Raw genomic sequence first — 13,781 nt, forward strand, 5'->3', positions numbered from 1 at the left:
AACTTTATGAATTAAAAGGGTCACTACTGACTTTGTCCCAACGTAAGTCCTGACTCTAAAAGTCTGGATGTATTGAAATAATCTGACCTTTTAAACTGAGGCCGTTTAAAACAGCTGTTGCTGATTTGATGTGAGAAAGCTGCTGTTTCACCAGCTGCAGTTTACTTACCCAGGTTTTTAAAGCAGCTACCAGGTGGAAAACTTCCTAAGCATTAGTCAGCGTTCAGCCTTTATTCATGTATAAAGACGACATCAACGTGTTTCTGTTAACAAACAAAGATTAAATGTGAATTTCTGATAGTTTCCATCCTATAACTGACATTTTATTCAAAATAACCTTTATTGTTATGTGTCATTACAGATTACAAACCACAGTGAGAATATACAGCAGATTGACAAAAGGATATTGAAGACTGAGAAGAAGGTGAAGGCTGAGGAGAAGGTGGAGGAGAAGGTGAAGGCTGAGAAGGAGACGGCGATGAAGAAGGCTGAGGTGAAGGTGGAAGACGTGAAGGCGGAGGAGGACAAGGCAGTGACAAAGGAGGAGGTTGCAGAGGAGGACAAGGCGAAGGAGGAGGTGGTGGAGGAGGTGGTGGACGAGGAGGAGGAGGCGGCAGAGGAGGAGGCAGCGGAGCAGGAGAAGGAGGTGAACAAGGCGGAGGAGGAGGTGTACAAGGCGGTGGAGGAGAAGAAGGAGGAAGAGGCGGCACACGAGGCGGCAGACAAGGCCACGGAGGAGGCGGACAAGGCGGCGGAAGAAAAGCTGGACAAAGACAAGGGAGCAAGGCAGTTGCAGAGGCTCCTCTTCCTACGCTGCCTTGTTTCCCTCTTCTTCCGGCACTGGCAGAGGAGGAGGAGCTGCCTCCTCCTCCTCCTTCGTCGCCTTGTTCGCCAGAGGAGGGGTAGGAGGCAGTGGACGAAGGAGAAGCAGGAGTGGAGGAAAAAGAAGTAAACAAGGCGGAGGAGGAGGCGAACAAGGTGGCAGAGGAGGAGGAGGAAAACAAGGCGGCAGAGGAGAAGGAGGAGTTGAAGGAGGAGGAGGAGCCGGACAAGGCGAAAGTGGAGGAGCTGAAGGAGGTGGCAGCGGAGGAGGAGGCAGCGGCGGCGGCGGCGGAGGAGCCGGGCAAGGCAAAGGTGAAGAAGGCGGCGGCCGTGGGGGAGGTGGCCATGGGGGAGGTGGCTGCGAAAGAGGCGGCTGCGGAGGAGGCGGCGGCAGTGGCGGAAGAGGACGAGGAGCCGGACAAGGCGAAGGTGGAGGAGCTGGAGGAGGCGACGGCGGCAGAGGAGGAGGCGCCGGACAAGGTGGAGGAGGCGGCGGCGTGGGAGAGGTGGCCGTGGGGGAGGAGGCGGCGGCAGAAGCGGAGGCATCGGTGGAGAAGGAGGAGCCGGACAAGGCAAAGGTGGAGGAGCTGGAGGAGGTGACGACGGCAGAGGAGGAGGCGCCGGACAAGGCGAAGGTGGAGGAGGCGGCGGCCGTGGGGGAGGCGTGTGCGGAGGAGGCGGCGGCAGTGGCGGAGGAGGAGGAGAAGCCGGACAAGGCGAAGGTGGAGGAGGAGGCGGCCGCGAAGGAGGGCGGCAGAGGAGGAGGAGTTGAAGAAGGAGGAGGCAAAGGAGGACGAGGTGGAAGAATAGGAGGCAGCAGAGATGGAGGAGGCAGCAGAGGAGGAGGCAGCAGTGGAGGAGGCAGCAGTGGAGGAGGCAGCAGTGGAGGAGGCGGCAGTGGAGGAGGTGGCAGCGGAGGAGGAGGCGAATGAGAAGGCGGCAGAGGAGGAGGTGATGGAGGAGAGGATGAGAAATAGCCTGAAGGACAAGGTAAGGTTAAGGAAGTGGAGAGAAAAGGAACGGAAGATGAAATATAAGGAGCTATAAGAACAATAGAGGGAGGAAGATAAACAAATGAAGGAGATAAACAAAAAGTTAGTTTTTTTGTTAAAGAATAGCTAAAAAATGGATACAGATGGGAGAGGAGGAACAAAAAAAAAGATCAAAAAGAAAAAAGAAGAAAAAAAAGGAGGAGTTGAAGTTAATGATGTTAAGAGAAAAAGAATGGAGGGAGGATAAGAAGAAAAAAGAAAAATGGAAGGAGAGAGAGAAACAATTGAAGGAGCTGAGTAAGATATGTAAAGAGCTAAGAAAACTCAGCATGCAGGATATAAAGGAGTTGGAAGAGCTACTGAAGAAGAAGAAGAGAAACGAGAAAGCACTTAAACAAGAGATAAGGAGGAAGTGGGGTTGAAGTTAAGAAAAATTGAATCAAGAAGAAAAGATAGAAAAGACCAAAAAAAAAGACAGAAAGTGGCGAAATAAAAGGAGGAGGACAATGAGAAAGAAAAGGAGGTGGAGAAATAAATACGAAAAAGAGGAGGATCAGAGATGAAGAAAAGAGGGAGGAGGAGGAGGAGGAGAAATAAAGGGAGGAGGAGGAGGGGGAACAAGGGGAGGAGGCGGCACAGTAAAAGTAGAAAGTCCCAGAAGAGAGGTTGAAGGTAGATGGAGGAGAAGAGGAGCAGCCTGACAGCCTGGGCCACTCAATGTACTGTAGATGTTTGTGGCAGCTGCCTGACGACCACGTTACAAGCACCTGTTAACACCCACAACCACCACAGGTGACGTGGTAGAGGTGGGTGAAGGGGGAGCAGGGCACAGGGGTCTGTGTTGGGGGCGGAGCCAAAACCAGTCTCTTGCTGCTGGTGGTGAGGCGTAAACACGGCAGGCTGGTTCGCTGATGACGGGTCAGACCCGGAGGCACAGTCACGACTGTTTGACGCCAGAAACGAGCTGCTCTGGACTCGAGCTGACGTGTCCTTGGGAAAGACACTGAAAGTGTGTGAATGTGTGTGTTTGTCAAAGCTCTGTATGAGCCACACTGACCTCACTGTCACCACAAGCTGAGGCCCTCTCACCAGACACCTCCAAAAACGTTACCACGGCACCACCACCTCTGGGTGGTGATGTCAACGTGACGTCAGTGGTGTCTGTGTTGGAGGAGGAGCCAACAACAGCCTCTGAGCTGCTGGTGGTGCAAACATGGAAGGCTGGTTCGCCTATGACGGGTAAGATCCCACCTACAAACCCGGGACGACCTAAGGCAGGCACAGTCACGATTGTTTGAGGTCAGAGCTGCTGAGCAGCTGAACTGAAAAAGAAAAGCTGGGACTACGGCCGTTGGTTCGATTCCCGGCTTGACTTAAAGTTGTCCCCAGCGTATCAATGTGTGTAAAGCTCAATGAGTCCACTCAGTGACCACCACTACTGGTTTGGAAGGCTGGTTCGCCTGTGACGGGTAAGATCCCACCTAATACCCAGAGGCACAGTCACGATAACCTGAGGCTGGTACATGCCCCCCCCCCCCCCCCCAGCCTGCACCCACCCAGTCCCCCCATTAGAGTGGATGTGTGTGTGTGTGTGTGTGTGTGTGTGTGGTAGTGTTGGGTGTCATCAGGTGGTTGCCAACGTGCTGTCATGTGTCTGCTACCTGCATTTTTACTGGAAACCAATAAGGCTGCTCCTGAATTCAAACTATATTCACTGATGAATGTTATTTATATTGAGCAAGGACACACACATTACACAACTAAACAAATCCCACATAAGGCTTTTAATTGGAGCCAGAAGTAATAACATTTTTCACAGCTGCCTCACAGCAAAGATGCGGGTTCGATTCCCGCGTGGCCCAGGTGCTTTTTTCTGAGGAGTTTGCATGTTCTCCTCATATCACTGTGTTTCCTCCCACAGTCCAAAAACATGCAGTTAGTTCACTGGAGACTCTAGTGTAGTTAGTTCCTCTCTGTGTATGTGCCTGTCCAGCGTAAACGCTGCCTCTCTCCCAGATAAACACATAGAAAGATACACGATTAACTCACAATCCAGCAGAACCACAGTCTGAGGACAAATGACAGCTGCAATCGGCTCCAGCAGCCGTGACCCTTACTAGGGGAAAGCAGTTGACGATGAGTGTGCCCCCAAACCGCCCCCCCCCCCCATGTTAACTCCTCTTCCTCCCTCCTCACTTACAGCCCTCACCTCAGCACCACATTTACCTCCGTTGAGTCATCGGCTCACCCGGTCGTCACCTGTGTTGTTCGAGTCATGGGAGTCAAGGTCTGAACATAAAGGTGTCAAGGTTCCTGGGGTGAGTTGTACAGACTGTACATGAGTGGAGGCCAGGTGTGTCGTAGACCTCTCTGTTTGGTACCTCTGCGTGGTTTGGTTTAGAAGGTTGTTGTTAGAGGTTGATGGTGAGCTGGGATTGTGTGTTGGCAGCATAAATAATAATAGTTACAGCAGTTTATTAAGCAACGTTAGGATGTCATGTAAAAAGGTCTCAGGTACGAAGTTCGTACTAAAAAATGGTGATTTGGCAAATGTCAATCATCATGTTTGTATTATTTAGGTCTGATCAGTTTGTGTTTTATTATTAGGTGTTATGTTGATAACAATAGGTTGTGTTAACATCAGTAGGTTGTGTTTTATTAAAAGGGTTGTGTTAACATCAGTAGTTGTGTTCTAGTAATAGGTTGTGTTAACATCAGTAGTTGTGTTTTATTAATAGGTGGTGTTAACATCAGTAGTTGTGTTTTATTCAAGGTTGTTTATAGGTTGAGTTACCAAACAGAGCGGCCAAAAACACACTTTAAATTCTAAATTCATATATCCATTTGACCTGACATAGGTATTTATTTATTTATTCACCTTCAATTTACCAAATTAACACTTACATCTTGATGTGATGCACAACTTAGAAGATAGCACCTTTGTTTTGACCCACACGTGTCAACTATAGTTGCCATACATTAGCAAGATTAACGTCATTAACACATTAACACATACACTATGTAGTTTAAATATGCATTTGTAATAACTGCATTAAGCCTGTGACCCACTGGCATCACCAAACTTAACTTTATCTGCTTGTGATGCTTTTCCAGGCTTTGACCGTAACTTCTTGCAGTGTCTTTCTTTTACTCCTTTTAGCCTTTATGGCTTAAGAACAACATCAGTCATATCTTACTTTACTTCTATCTTTACTTTACTTTTCCCCAAGGGGAAACCTTATCCACAAACATTGCACTTGTTTGTTTGGCTTTAGTACCTCCAGTTCTGACACGTGGTATCTTCTACGTTCTGCATCAGATTCAGATGTTAATATTTGGATATATGACAAAACGACATGACCTGGTAATTGTGATTGGGCTTAATTAATTAATTAAGTGAATTGGAAGAATCAGCTTCACTGTTTCGGTCTGCCTGCCACCCACAGTACAGTTCTGACATTCTGCCTGGGCAACAGAACACCTGTTCACACCTGACTCAAAATTAAATTAAAAAAAAATCACCATGAAGCACCGGGAAACTCCAGCCGGAGGTCAAAGGTCGACCTTTGGGTTGTGTCACTGGGCACAACCACACTCGTATGGACACTCCTGTGAAAAGAGGGTCTGGGCTGTCATAGGTCAGTGGGTCAGACAGAAGGAGACAGAGACTCACAGGTGGACTACACTGAACAAAATGATCTTTTGGTTCATGCTATATAAAATGACTCCACTTTGTTACAGCTAATCGCTGGCAGATTTATAAAGTCATTTAAAATTTCTGGCTTTGATTAAGTACTGATTCATATGTTTACTTCATTCAGACAAGTCAATACATTTTTCAGGAATTACCAATGCTCCAAAGTGTAATGTTGATTTTGGAGCAAGTCATTTTTAGACATTTGTTCATCTCCGTAATTAAATAATTTGGAGGTGAACGCATTGTTTTTCTGCAGTCTTTTAGCCCAGTGCTTAGTGAACCTGTGTCCAGCTGGACTCAACTTATTTACTTTGTGTCGTTGCATCCAGCGCTGTAAACATTTTACTCTTTCCAATGCAAAGGCTTGCATTAATGTTCCACTTCTTCCAGTTCAGTGATGGCGTCCACATCTGAGTCCTCCTTTCTTCTGTGTCTGTGCCAAAGTTTTGTTGGGGTTGAGAAGAGGTCAATAGTGGAACCTTAGATTCAGGAGGAACGATTTGGTTTGCTTTTGCAGTGTGCAGTGAGGTGTGAGTGTGAGAATGAGCGTCTTCCAAACGGAGGCCATCGTCTCCACAGGAAAAGAGTGGCTGTTTGTTGTTAGGGGAGCGCTCCTGCTTCATGTGGACGGGTTAAGCATCTTTTGGTCTTGTTCACGAGTGAGAGAATGAGCGCAACACCGACTGTTGTGGTAGAGAAGGAGCTAACGCTCTTGATTTACCGGTGGATCCACGCTCCTTCTCTCACCCTAGGTCATGACCTTTGACTTATGACCAGTTGAACGGGCCGCAACTCCTCCACATGGAGAGGAGCGTTAGGCTTAGAGTTAGGGTTCTCTGACAGCCTGGCATCACTTTTAGATGCCTCCTGGATCCCTTCCAGGTCAGGTGATCCAGACCAGAGCCGCGGGAAGAGGCCCCGGGGAATACCCAGGACAGGACAGACTATGTCTGGACTGCTCCTGGGAACGCCCTGGGATCCCCCCCGGTGAGCTGGAGGTGGCCAGCGAGTGGGACTGGGGTTCGGGCCATGGTGACTAATTGGAAAACTCGAACAACACAAGTGACGGCCAGCTGAGCGACGACTCAACAGAGGCTAAATGTAGGGGCGAGGTGGGGGCTGGTGCTGCTCCTCCTCCTCCTCCTCCTCCTCCTCCTTCTTCTTCTTCACTAGAAATTTAAAAAAAATTGAATTGAGAACTATCTCTCTTAATATGATAAGATAGCTGCATCCCTCACACGGGCAAAGCCGTTCAAGATGATTGATTCCAGTCAACCTCCCTCCTTCTAGTCAACCTCCCTCCTTCTAGTCAACCTCCCTCCTTCTAGTCAACCTCCTTACAACAGGCTGGCGACCTGTTCAGGGTTTACTCTGCCTGCAGCCCTCGGCCTGCTGGGATAGGCTCCAGCACGCCATGCAACCCCGCATGGGATTAAGTAGTAGAAGATGGCTGGATGGATGGATAGTCAACCTCCCTCCTTTTAGTCAAAGTCCCTCCTTATAGCCAAGCTCCTTCCCTCTAGCTCCCTGATAGTGAAGCTCCCTCCCTCCCTCCCTCTAGTTGAGCTCCATGATGATCAAGCTCCCTCCCTCCTTTTAGTCAAGCTCCATGCCTCGCTCTCTCTCCAACCTTCCTCCTTGTAGGCAAGCTCTCTTCCTCCCTCCCTCTAGTCATGCTCGCTTACTTCCTTCCTCTGACCCTCCAAGCGCCCTTTCTCACTCTAGTAAAGCTCCCTCCCTCTCTCTCTTCAAGTTCCCTTTTCCCTCTTGTCAGGCTTCTTGATGTTCAAGCTCCCTGCCTCTAGTCAAACACTTTTCCACCCTCCCTTTCTCCATCCAAGCACCCTCCCTTGCTCTTGTGAAGCTCTTTTACTCCCTCCCTCTCACCCTCCATGCTCCTTCCATCCCTCCATTTCTCCAACCTCCCTCTTCTGGTCAAGCTCTCTTCCTGCCTCTAATCCTCCAAGCTCCTTCCCTCCCTCCCTCCCTCTAGTGAAGCTCTCTTACTCCCTCCCTCTCACCCTCTGAGCTCCCTCCCTGCCTCTAGTCAAGCTTCTTGATGTTCAAGCTTCCTTCCTCTCTTCCTCCCTTTAGTCAAGCTCACTGCCTCACATTCTCTCCAACCTCCCTCCTTGTAGTCAAGCTTGCTTCCTCCCTCCCTCTAGTCAACTCTTATTCTGTCCCTCTCTTGCTCCAAGTTCCTTCGTCCCTCTATTCAAGTTCTTTTCCTCCCTCTCTCTTTCCCTCCAAGCTCCCCCGTACCCACTAGTCCAGCTCATTTCCTCTCTTCCTTACTCCCTCCAAGATCCCTTCCTTCCTCTTTCAGAGCTTCCTGATGTTCAAGTTCCCTTGCTCTCTCTCTTCCTCTAGTCAAGCACTTTTCCTCCCTTGTTCTAGTCAAGCTCTTTTACTCCAAGCTCCCTCCCTCTCTCTAGTCAAGCTCCCTTACTCCCTCCCCTTTACCTTCCAAACTCCCTCCCTGCCTCTAGTCGATGTTCAAGCTCACTCCCTCTCAACCTCTAAGCTCCATTCTTCTAGTCAAGCACTTTTCCTCCCTCCATCGCTCTAGTCAAGCCCTCTTCGTCCCTCCCTACCTCTAGTTAAGCTCTTTTCCTTCCTCCCTCCATCTCTTCCTCTCTCCAAACCTTCTTTTTTCTAGTCAAGCTTTTTTCTCTCCTTCTCCCACCCCAAACTGTATCTCCAACTTCTTTAGCCAGTCTTCCCCCCTCTCCCTTAGCCCCTCTGTCTCTATCTCCTTTATATCTCTCCAAGCTCCCTCCCTTGTCTTTCCCCACTCCCTCTCTCCCTCCTTCTCTCTCTCTCCAAGCTCCATCCCTTTCCCTCTCTATCCAAGATCCCTCTCTCCCTGTCCCTCTTCTCTCTAAGCTCCATCCCTTTTCCTCTCTATCCAAGATCCCTCTCTCTCTCTCTCTCTCTCTCTCTCTCTCTCTCTCTCTCTTTCTCTCTCCAAGCTTCATCCCTTTCCATCTCTATCCAAGACCCCCCCCCCCCCTCTCTCTCTTTCTCTCTCTCTCTCTCTCCAAGCTCCATTCCTTTCCCTCTCTCTCCCTCTCTTCCTACTGTTCTTCCCAAGCACCCCCCCCCCTCTCTGTTTTTGCCTTCCTTAGGAAAATTCAGCGATACTGGACGAGCAATACCAGAGCTGATGGAGTGTAAGGTCAGAACCCTGATGACAGATGCAGCTGTGGATGCTGGAGAACTTCACCCAGGGTTTCCTTGATGACAGAGACCAAATGATGACCATAGGACCTAGAGAGATGTCATCACCTGTGCTTCCGGAGGCTCAGTACAGTAAGTCATCATTTACCTTAGTAATTGTAGTGACATAAAGTAGTGATAAGTCTAAACTGACAATGTAGATGTAATGATGTATGTTAACAATATATCTGTTCATGATTCTTCTTCTTGCAGCACGCACCTCTCCCATCCCTCCAACCTCCAGTGCCGACGCAGTGGAGCCTCCAGATCCCAACCACATAGAGGAAGTGACTGGATCATTGCTTCCTCTGTGCTGCTGGGTTTGGAAGCTCTTCAACTCACTGTTGGTCTCCCTCTGAGCAAAAGACAGTCAAGACGAGACATCAACAATCAGTTTCATAGATGATGTAGAAACATGTGATATAAGCTTCAATAAATCAATTTCATGTTAAACATATACTTTTCTTTGTATTTCTTCATGTTTAATTTCCACTGTGAGATTGTGACTATGATGGCAAAATGGTAAAATGCTTTAATTTAGGATTTAACACCTGTATGGCCTGCTCAATAACGCTGAGATTAGCATAGTGTTGTAACAATAATCATGATGTTTGTTTGGTGGCCTGGTGGCTCAGCAGGTAGAGCATTGGCCTGGGAAGCAGAAGGATTCAGATTCAAACCACCAGGGGCCCGTTTCAAGAAGGAGGTTTTGTGGAAACTTTGAGTTTGTTAACTTCGAAATGAGGAAGAGTTTGGGGTTTCAGAAAGCAAGGTTACCTAAACCTGTAAAGCGGGGTAAGTTTAAACCCGTTTCAAGAAGTGAGGTAATCGAAACTCAGTCAGTTATCCTGGTTAGGTGAACCTAACCTGGTCAGGAGCAGGTTTTATTCGGTAAACCCAGAGTTTCCTTCCGTCCCTGCCCCTTTTTAAAGTGAACAGTGTTTAAATACCTTGTTTGATCTTCAGTACATTCATAGATTTCACCTGTTTCCTTCGCGCAGAGACCAAAATGTCCGTTTTTAGACGATCCTGTAGATGAGGACGATTTATTAATTCACATTAAATTTATGCCGCAAGAGGCCACAAGTCAATTTTCTGTCATATCCGCATGCATATTTATTTGAGCGGTACCGTTTTTCTCGAGACTCAAAAATATATGTCAATAATCTTATCCACTCATTTGTCAAACATATCACCCATCGTGGCCGTACTTTTACATCCGAACAGATTCTTTGTGTTGCGTTACGTTGTTTTTTTGCAAACGGTAGTTTTCTTTATAACATTGGAGATGCTGAGCACATTAGTAAAGCCACTGTATGTAGAATAGTTCGACCTCAAACACTTTCCTTGACACAAACTCCTTAGAGCCATTAAAGAGGAGTTTCACAGGATTGCAGGTGTGTGGTATTTAATTCTTTCAGTGAGGCTAATCTGAAAAATGATCAGTTAATAACATTTTGCTGTGACCTGAAATAAACTAATAAATGTGCAGTTTCACTGATTATTGTTTCTAATGGTCATTGTAACTGACATGTATCATTGTTTACACCACCAAGATCGTATGTGATGCTGCATATTATCACAAACGTGGAGGCCAAGTGGCCCAGCTCTGTGTCACAGCCTGGAATCACTTCCTGTTTCATTTTCTTGTTTTTCCCATTTTGTCTTGTCACCTTTTACTTTGTAGTCACATGATCACCAGCTGTTTTCCATCACCATTACTCACCTAGTATTTAAACACAATGTCATGTCATATCACCTTGCCAGAGTGTTAGATCGTGTTCCCGTGTTGTCACAGCCAGCCTACCAGCATTTTCAACTGATACCTTATATCGTGTATGACCCTTGCTATCCCGGCCTCGTCTCCTGCCTTGCCTCTGATCATGCACCGCCGTAAGTTTGAACCAAGCCTTTCGTCCACCACCATTTGCCTGATCCTTACCTGCACCTTAACTGCCTCAACTGTGTATCGACCCTTGCCTGCCTGACCACGAACACCTTCCTTAAACTAAGATCCGTCTCCGCCGTGCATGTGGGTCCGCTACCTTGAATGCCATGACTCATGAATATATCGTGAGTCAACCCTAAGTAACAGGCTGCACTGTGGTAAGTACATGTATGTCCTACAGACTTATTTCAATGCATGCACTACACACTCACAGGAGCATGTCTACACAGCACTAGAGTAATGTCAACTTTCTTCTATACGAGATTGACGGCTTTCTGCTGGAGATAGGGGTTAATGTCAGCCCACACTACTGACCCCTCACCCAGAACCTGAAGCAGGCCCCCAGCAGCGCTTTAATGTGGCCCTGCAGAATAAGAGCCTGGGTGGAAATGACCATAGGCCTGTTGAACGCACGTCTTAAGTGTCTACGTCACCTCAGGGAAACACCTGAGAGGCCTGTGACATTAATGTGGCATGTGTTGTTCTCCACATTATTGCAATTATTAGAGGGGAGCAACACCCTGCCCTACAAATACAAGACCCTGAGGAAGACTCCTTCCATCATGCTAATCTGCAGAGTGGATGGACAGTCAGAGATGTGATTTGCCGTAATGTCTTAATCAACCACCACCAATAAAAGAAACGTAATAAATGCAAATCATAATTTATTTGGTTTTCTTCATTTCCTACAAATAGAAAGGCAATTGTTAGATTGTATTATTCTTCCAATAATTCATACAATTCACCTGTAACTATACACTCACCTCCACCTTTTGTTTGAGAATTTCAATTTCTAAATCTGTCTTTTCAATCTGGTGGTCCAAGTATAACATTTCCTTGAGATTTAGTTTATACAACTCCGTAACCGGTAACTGAAAATACAGAAGAATTAGAGTTACATGACACGGTCCTCATTATTCTTACAGAAATAAACACTGGCATTTACTGAACATCACTGAACTGTGTGCATCTGTGCAGCAGAATGTGACGGACCCTCCTCCTGCTGTTCTTCCACACTCTGGGGCAGAGGAGAGATAATAATGTCAGTATACTTGGACATCAAGTTACATCATTTAGGCTACGCAACACAAACATCAGAAATCATGTGATGTGTATAAACTGTATTAATATTGCACTTTATAATACTGCTTATCATAATTTAAGCTTTATTTAGTAGTATACTTACAACATCCTGGGTTTCTGTTGTGACAGGAGGATTCATATATTACCACCAAAATCTGTAAAGACCAATAAAGAACCCAACCCAGAGTCTAAGAAATGAATATATCAAAAGTATCCTATGTAAAAAATCACATATTTAGGTAGGCCTATTAAATTTTATAGTATGCACTTGTATCCTGGGAAGTGGTTCTGATGAACTCCCTCCAGGAATTCCTTTAGCCCCTGCTTTCCAGTGTTCATGTTGAGGGCCTTCTCCTCTGCATGTGTCAGAGGTGGAGGTGCAGGTCCTCCACCAGTTGTTCTAGCCTCTGCCTTCTTTCTGTTGGCTGAGTATAAGTCAAATGATTTAACTGTGAAAACATTACAGCCATGTTGAAAATGCTGCTGCGCTGCCATACTCTGCATCGCATATATTTATTTAATATGTCAAATCTTAAGTCAGGTAGTTGTGGTGCACATTTCCCATAAAGAAGCAGATGAGAGTGTTGTCCTTTTGTGCGATTTATTGAAATAATAAAGAAATAAAAAAAATAATGGGGAAAGCAAATAAAAAGCATGGATGTTGATGGTGCACATCAACAAACCAAAAACCAGCTGGGGAGATCAGTGCACACACCACAAAGGTGTGATGCAAAGAGTCTACGATCCTCAAGTTGCTTCTGCCTTTTAACCCCTTTCTCTGGCTCTGGTGGAATGTCTCTCTGCAGCAATGGAATTGTTTGTTCCACCTTATCTCGCTGTGAGTGAGAATGTTTGCTTTCTCACTTCTGCATCATCATGTCTTGTTATTCAAAGGAAGGAACACCGAGCTCCCAAGAAGAGATGCATTCGCTTTAACAGCCTTGGGTCTGGTGGGGAGTCAGATAGAATGGAGCCAGAGTCCGGGTGTAAAAGACAAACATATATCATAAATTATTAGTCAGTCAAATGGAACATCAGATGTTTAGACTTGATGTACGACAGGGCGCAAGAGATTAGTTGTTTGTGTAAGAATATTCAGTATTGCACCTAACCAGCACATGACGAGTGTGTTGGATAAGAAACAGCACAAAGGCACAATTTTTCCATTACAGTAATCTACACCCATGATATAATGGTGCCTTATCTGTTTGAATTATGTTTTTATATTTCATTTACAAATCCCATATCAACCACAACAGGAATTTTAAAAATTCATAGACATAACACTCACTCCATTAGGCATTTGTATCGTCGCGGGGCACGCGCTTAATACTGAGTCAATCAACTCGGAGTTGCTTAAACCAACTCCTATCAGCCGTTCTGAAACGGAAAACTCCAGGTTTGCAAACTCAGTGCAAGTCAACTTTATTTTAAACTCAGTTTGTTCACCTCCTTGAAATGGGCCCCAGGTCTTTACCCACCTTGTTTACTCTGCACCTCAACTTGTTTATGTCCTTGCATAATGATGACTCCTCTGGATAAAACCTGTGGAGTTTATCAACACTAAATACATGGCAGCTGAACCCATTAGACTTAAACTTAATCATTTGGCTGATCATCTAACAATGTTACACTATATTTATCATGAATTATTGAGATGGACCGGAGATGTTTTACTCACCAGATACGTCCATGTTTCCCTTTTTTTCTCCAACCACAGTGTACTGAATGAAGACGTCCTCCTCGGTGTCACAGGAAAGTGGTTTATCTTTGTTCTTTACTTCCAAGTAGCTGAATGTTTTGCTGACAGGAGAAACATCCTCCAGAACTTTGTTTCAGTGCCAGCTTCAAGAACAGCAGGAACGGCAATCATGTCAGTCCATGCATTCAGACTAAACAAATAAACTACTAAGACACACTGGCCGGGCCCCACCTGGCGATCATGCCACAGGACCCAAAAAGATCAAAATTAAGTTTTATACAAATATTTAATATTCTGCAGCTTTAGTGAAGCCACGAG

General features: G+C 46.3%; 1 protein-coding gene and 1 long non-coding RNA gene across 2 annotated transcripts; both read right to left on the minus strand.

Moving 5' to 3' along the window:
- Nucleotides 1-365: 365 nt before the first annotated feature.
- On the minus strand, nucleotides 366-1,981 carry LOC129604982 (uncharacterized; the record flags this gene model as incomplete). Its single annotated transcript, XM_055513833.1, has 1 exon — nucleotides 366-1,981. A coding segment is annotated over one exon (1,173 nt), but the record flags the coding sequence as incomplete, so codon positions are not given.
- A 9,450-nt stretch (nucleotides 1,982-11,431) lies between these two features.
- Nucleotides 11,432-13,279, minus strand: LOC129604984 (uncharacterized). Its single transcript, XR_008696406.1, has 3 exons — nucleotides 11,865-13,279; nucleotides 11,640-11,696; nucleotides 11,432-11,550 (listed from the first exon to the last, which is right to left on the minus strand). It is a non-coding gene; the product is annotated as an uncharacterized LOC129604984 (long non-coding RNA).
- Between the last annotated feature and the right edge of the window lie 502 nt (nucleotides 13,280-13,781).

The sequence above is a fragment of the Betta splendens genome, chromosome 13 (genome assembly GCF_900634795.4).
Source record: "Betta splendens chromosome 13, fBetSpl5.4, whole genome shotgun sequence".
Classification (NCBI taxonomy): Eukaryota; Metazoa; Chordata; class Actinopteri; order Anabantiformes; family Osphronemidae; genus Betta; species Betta splendens.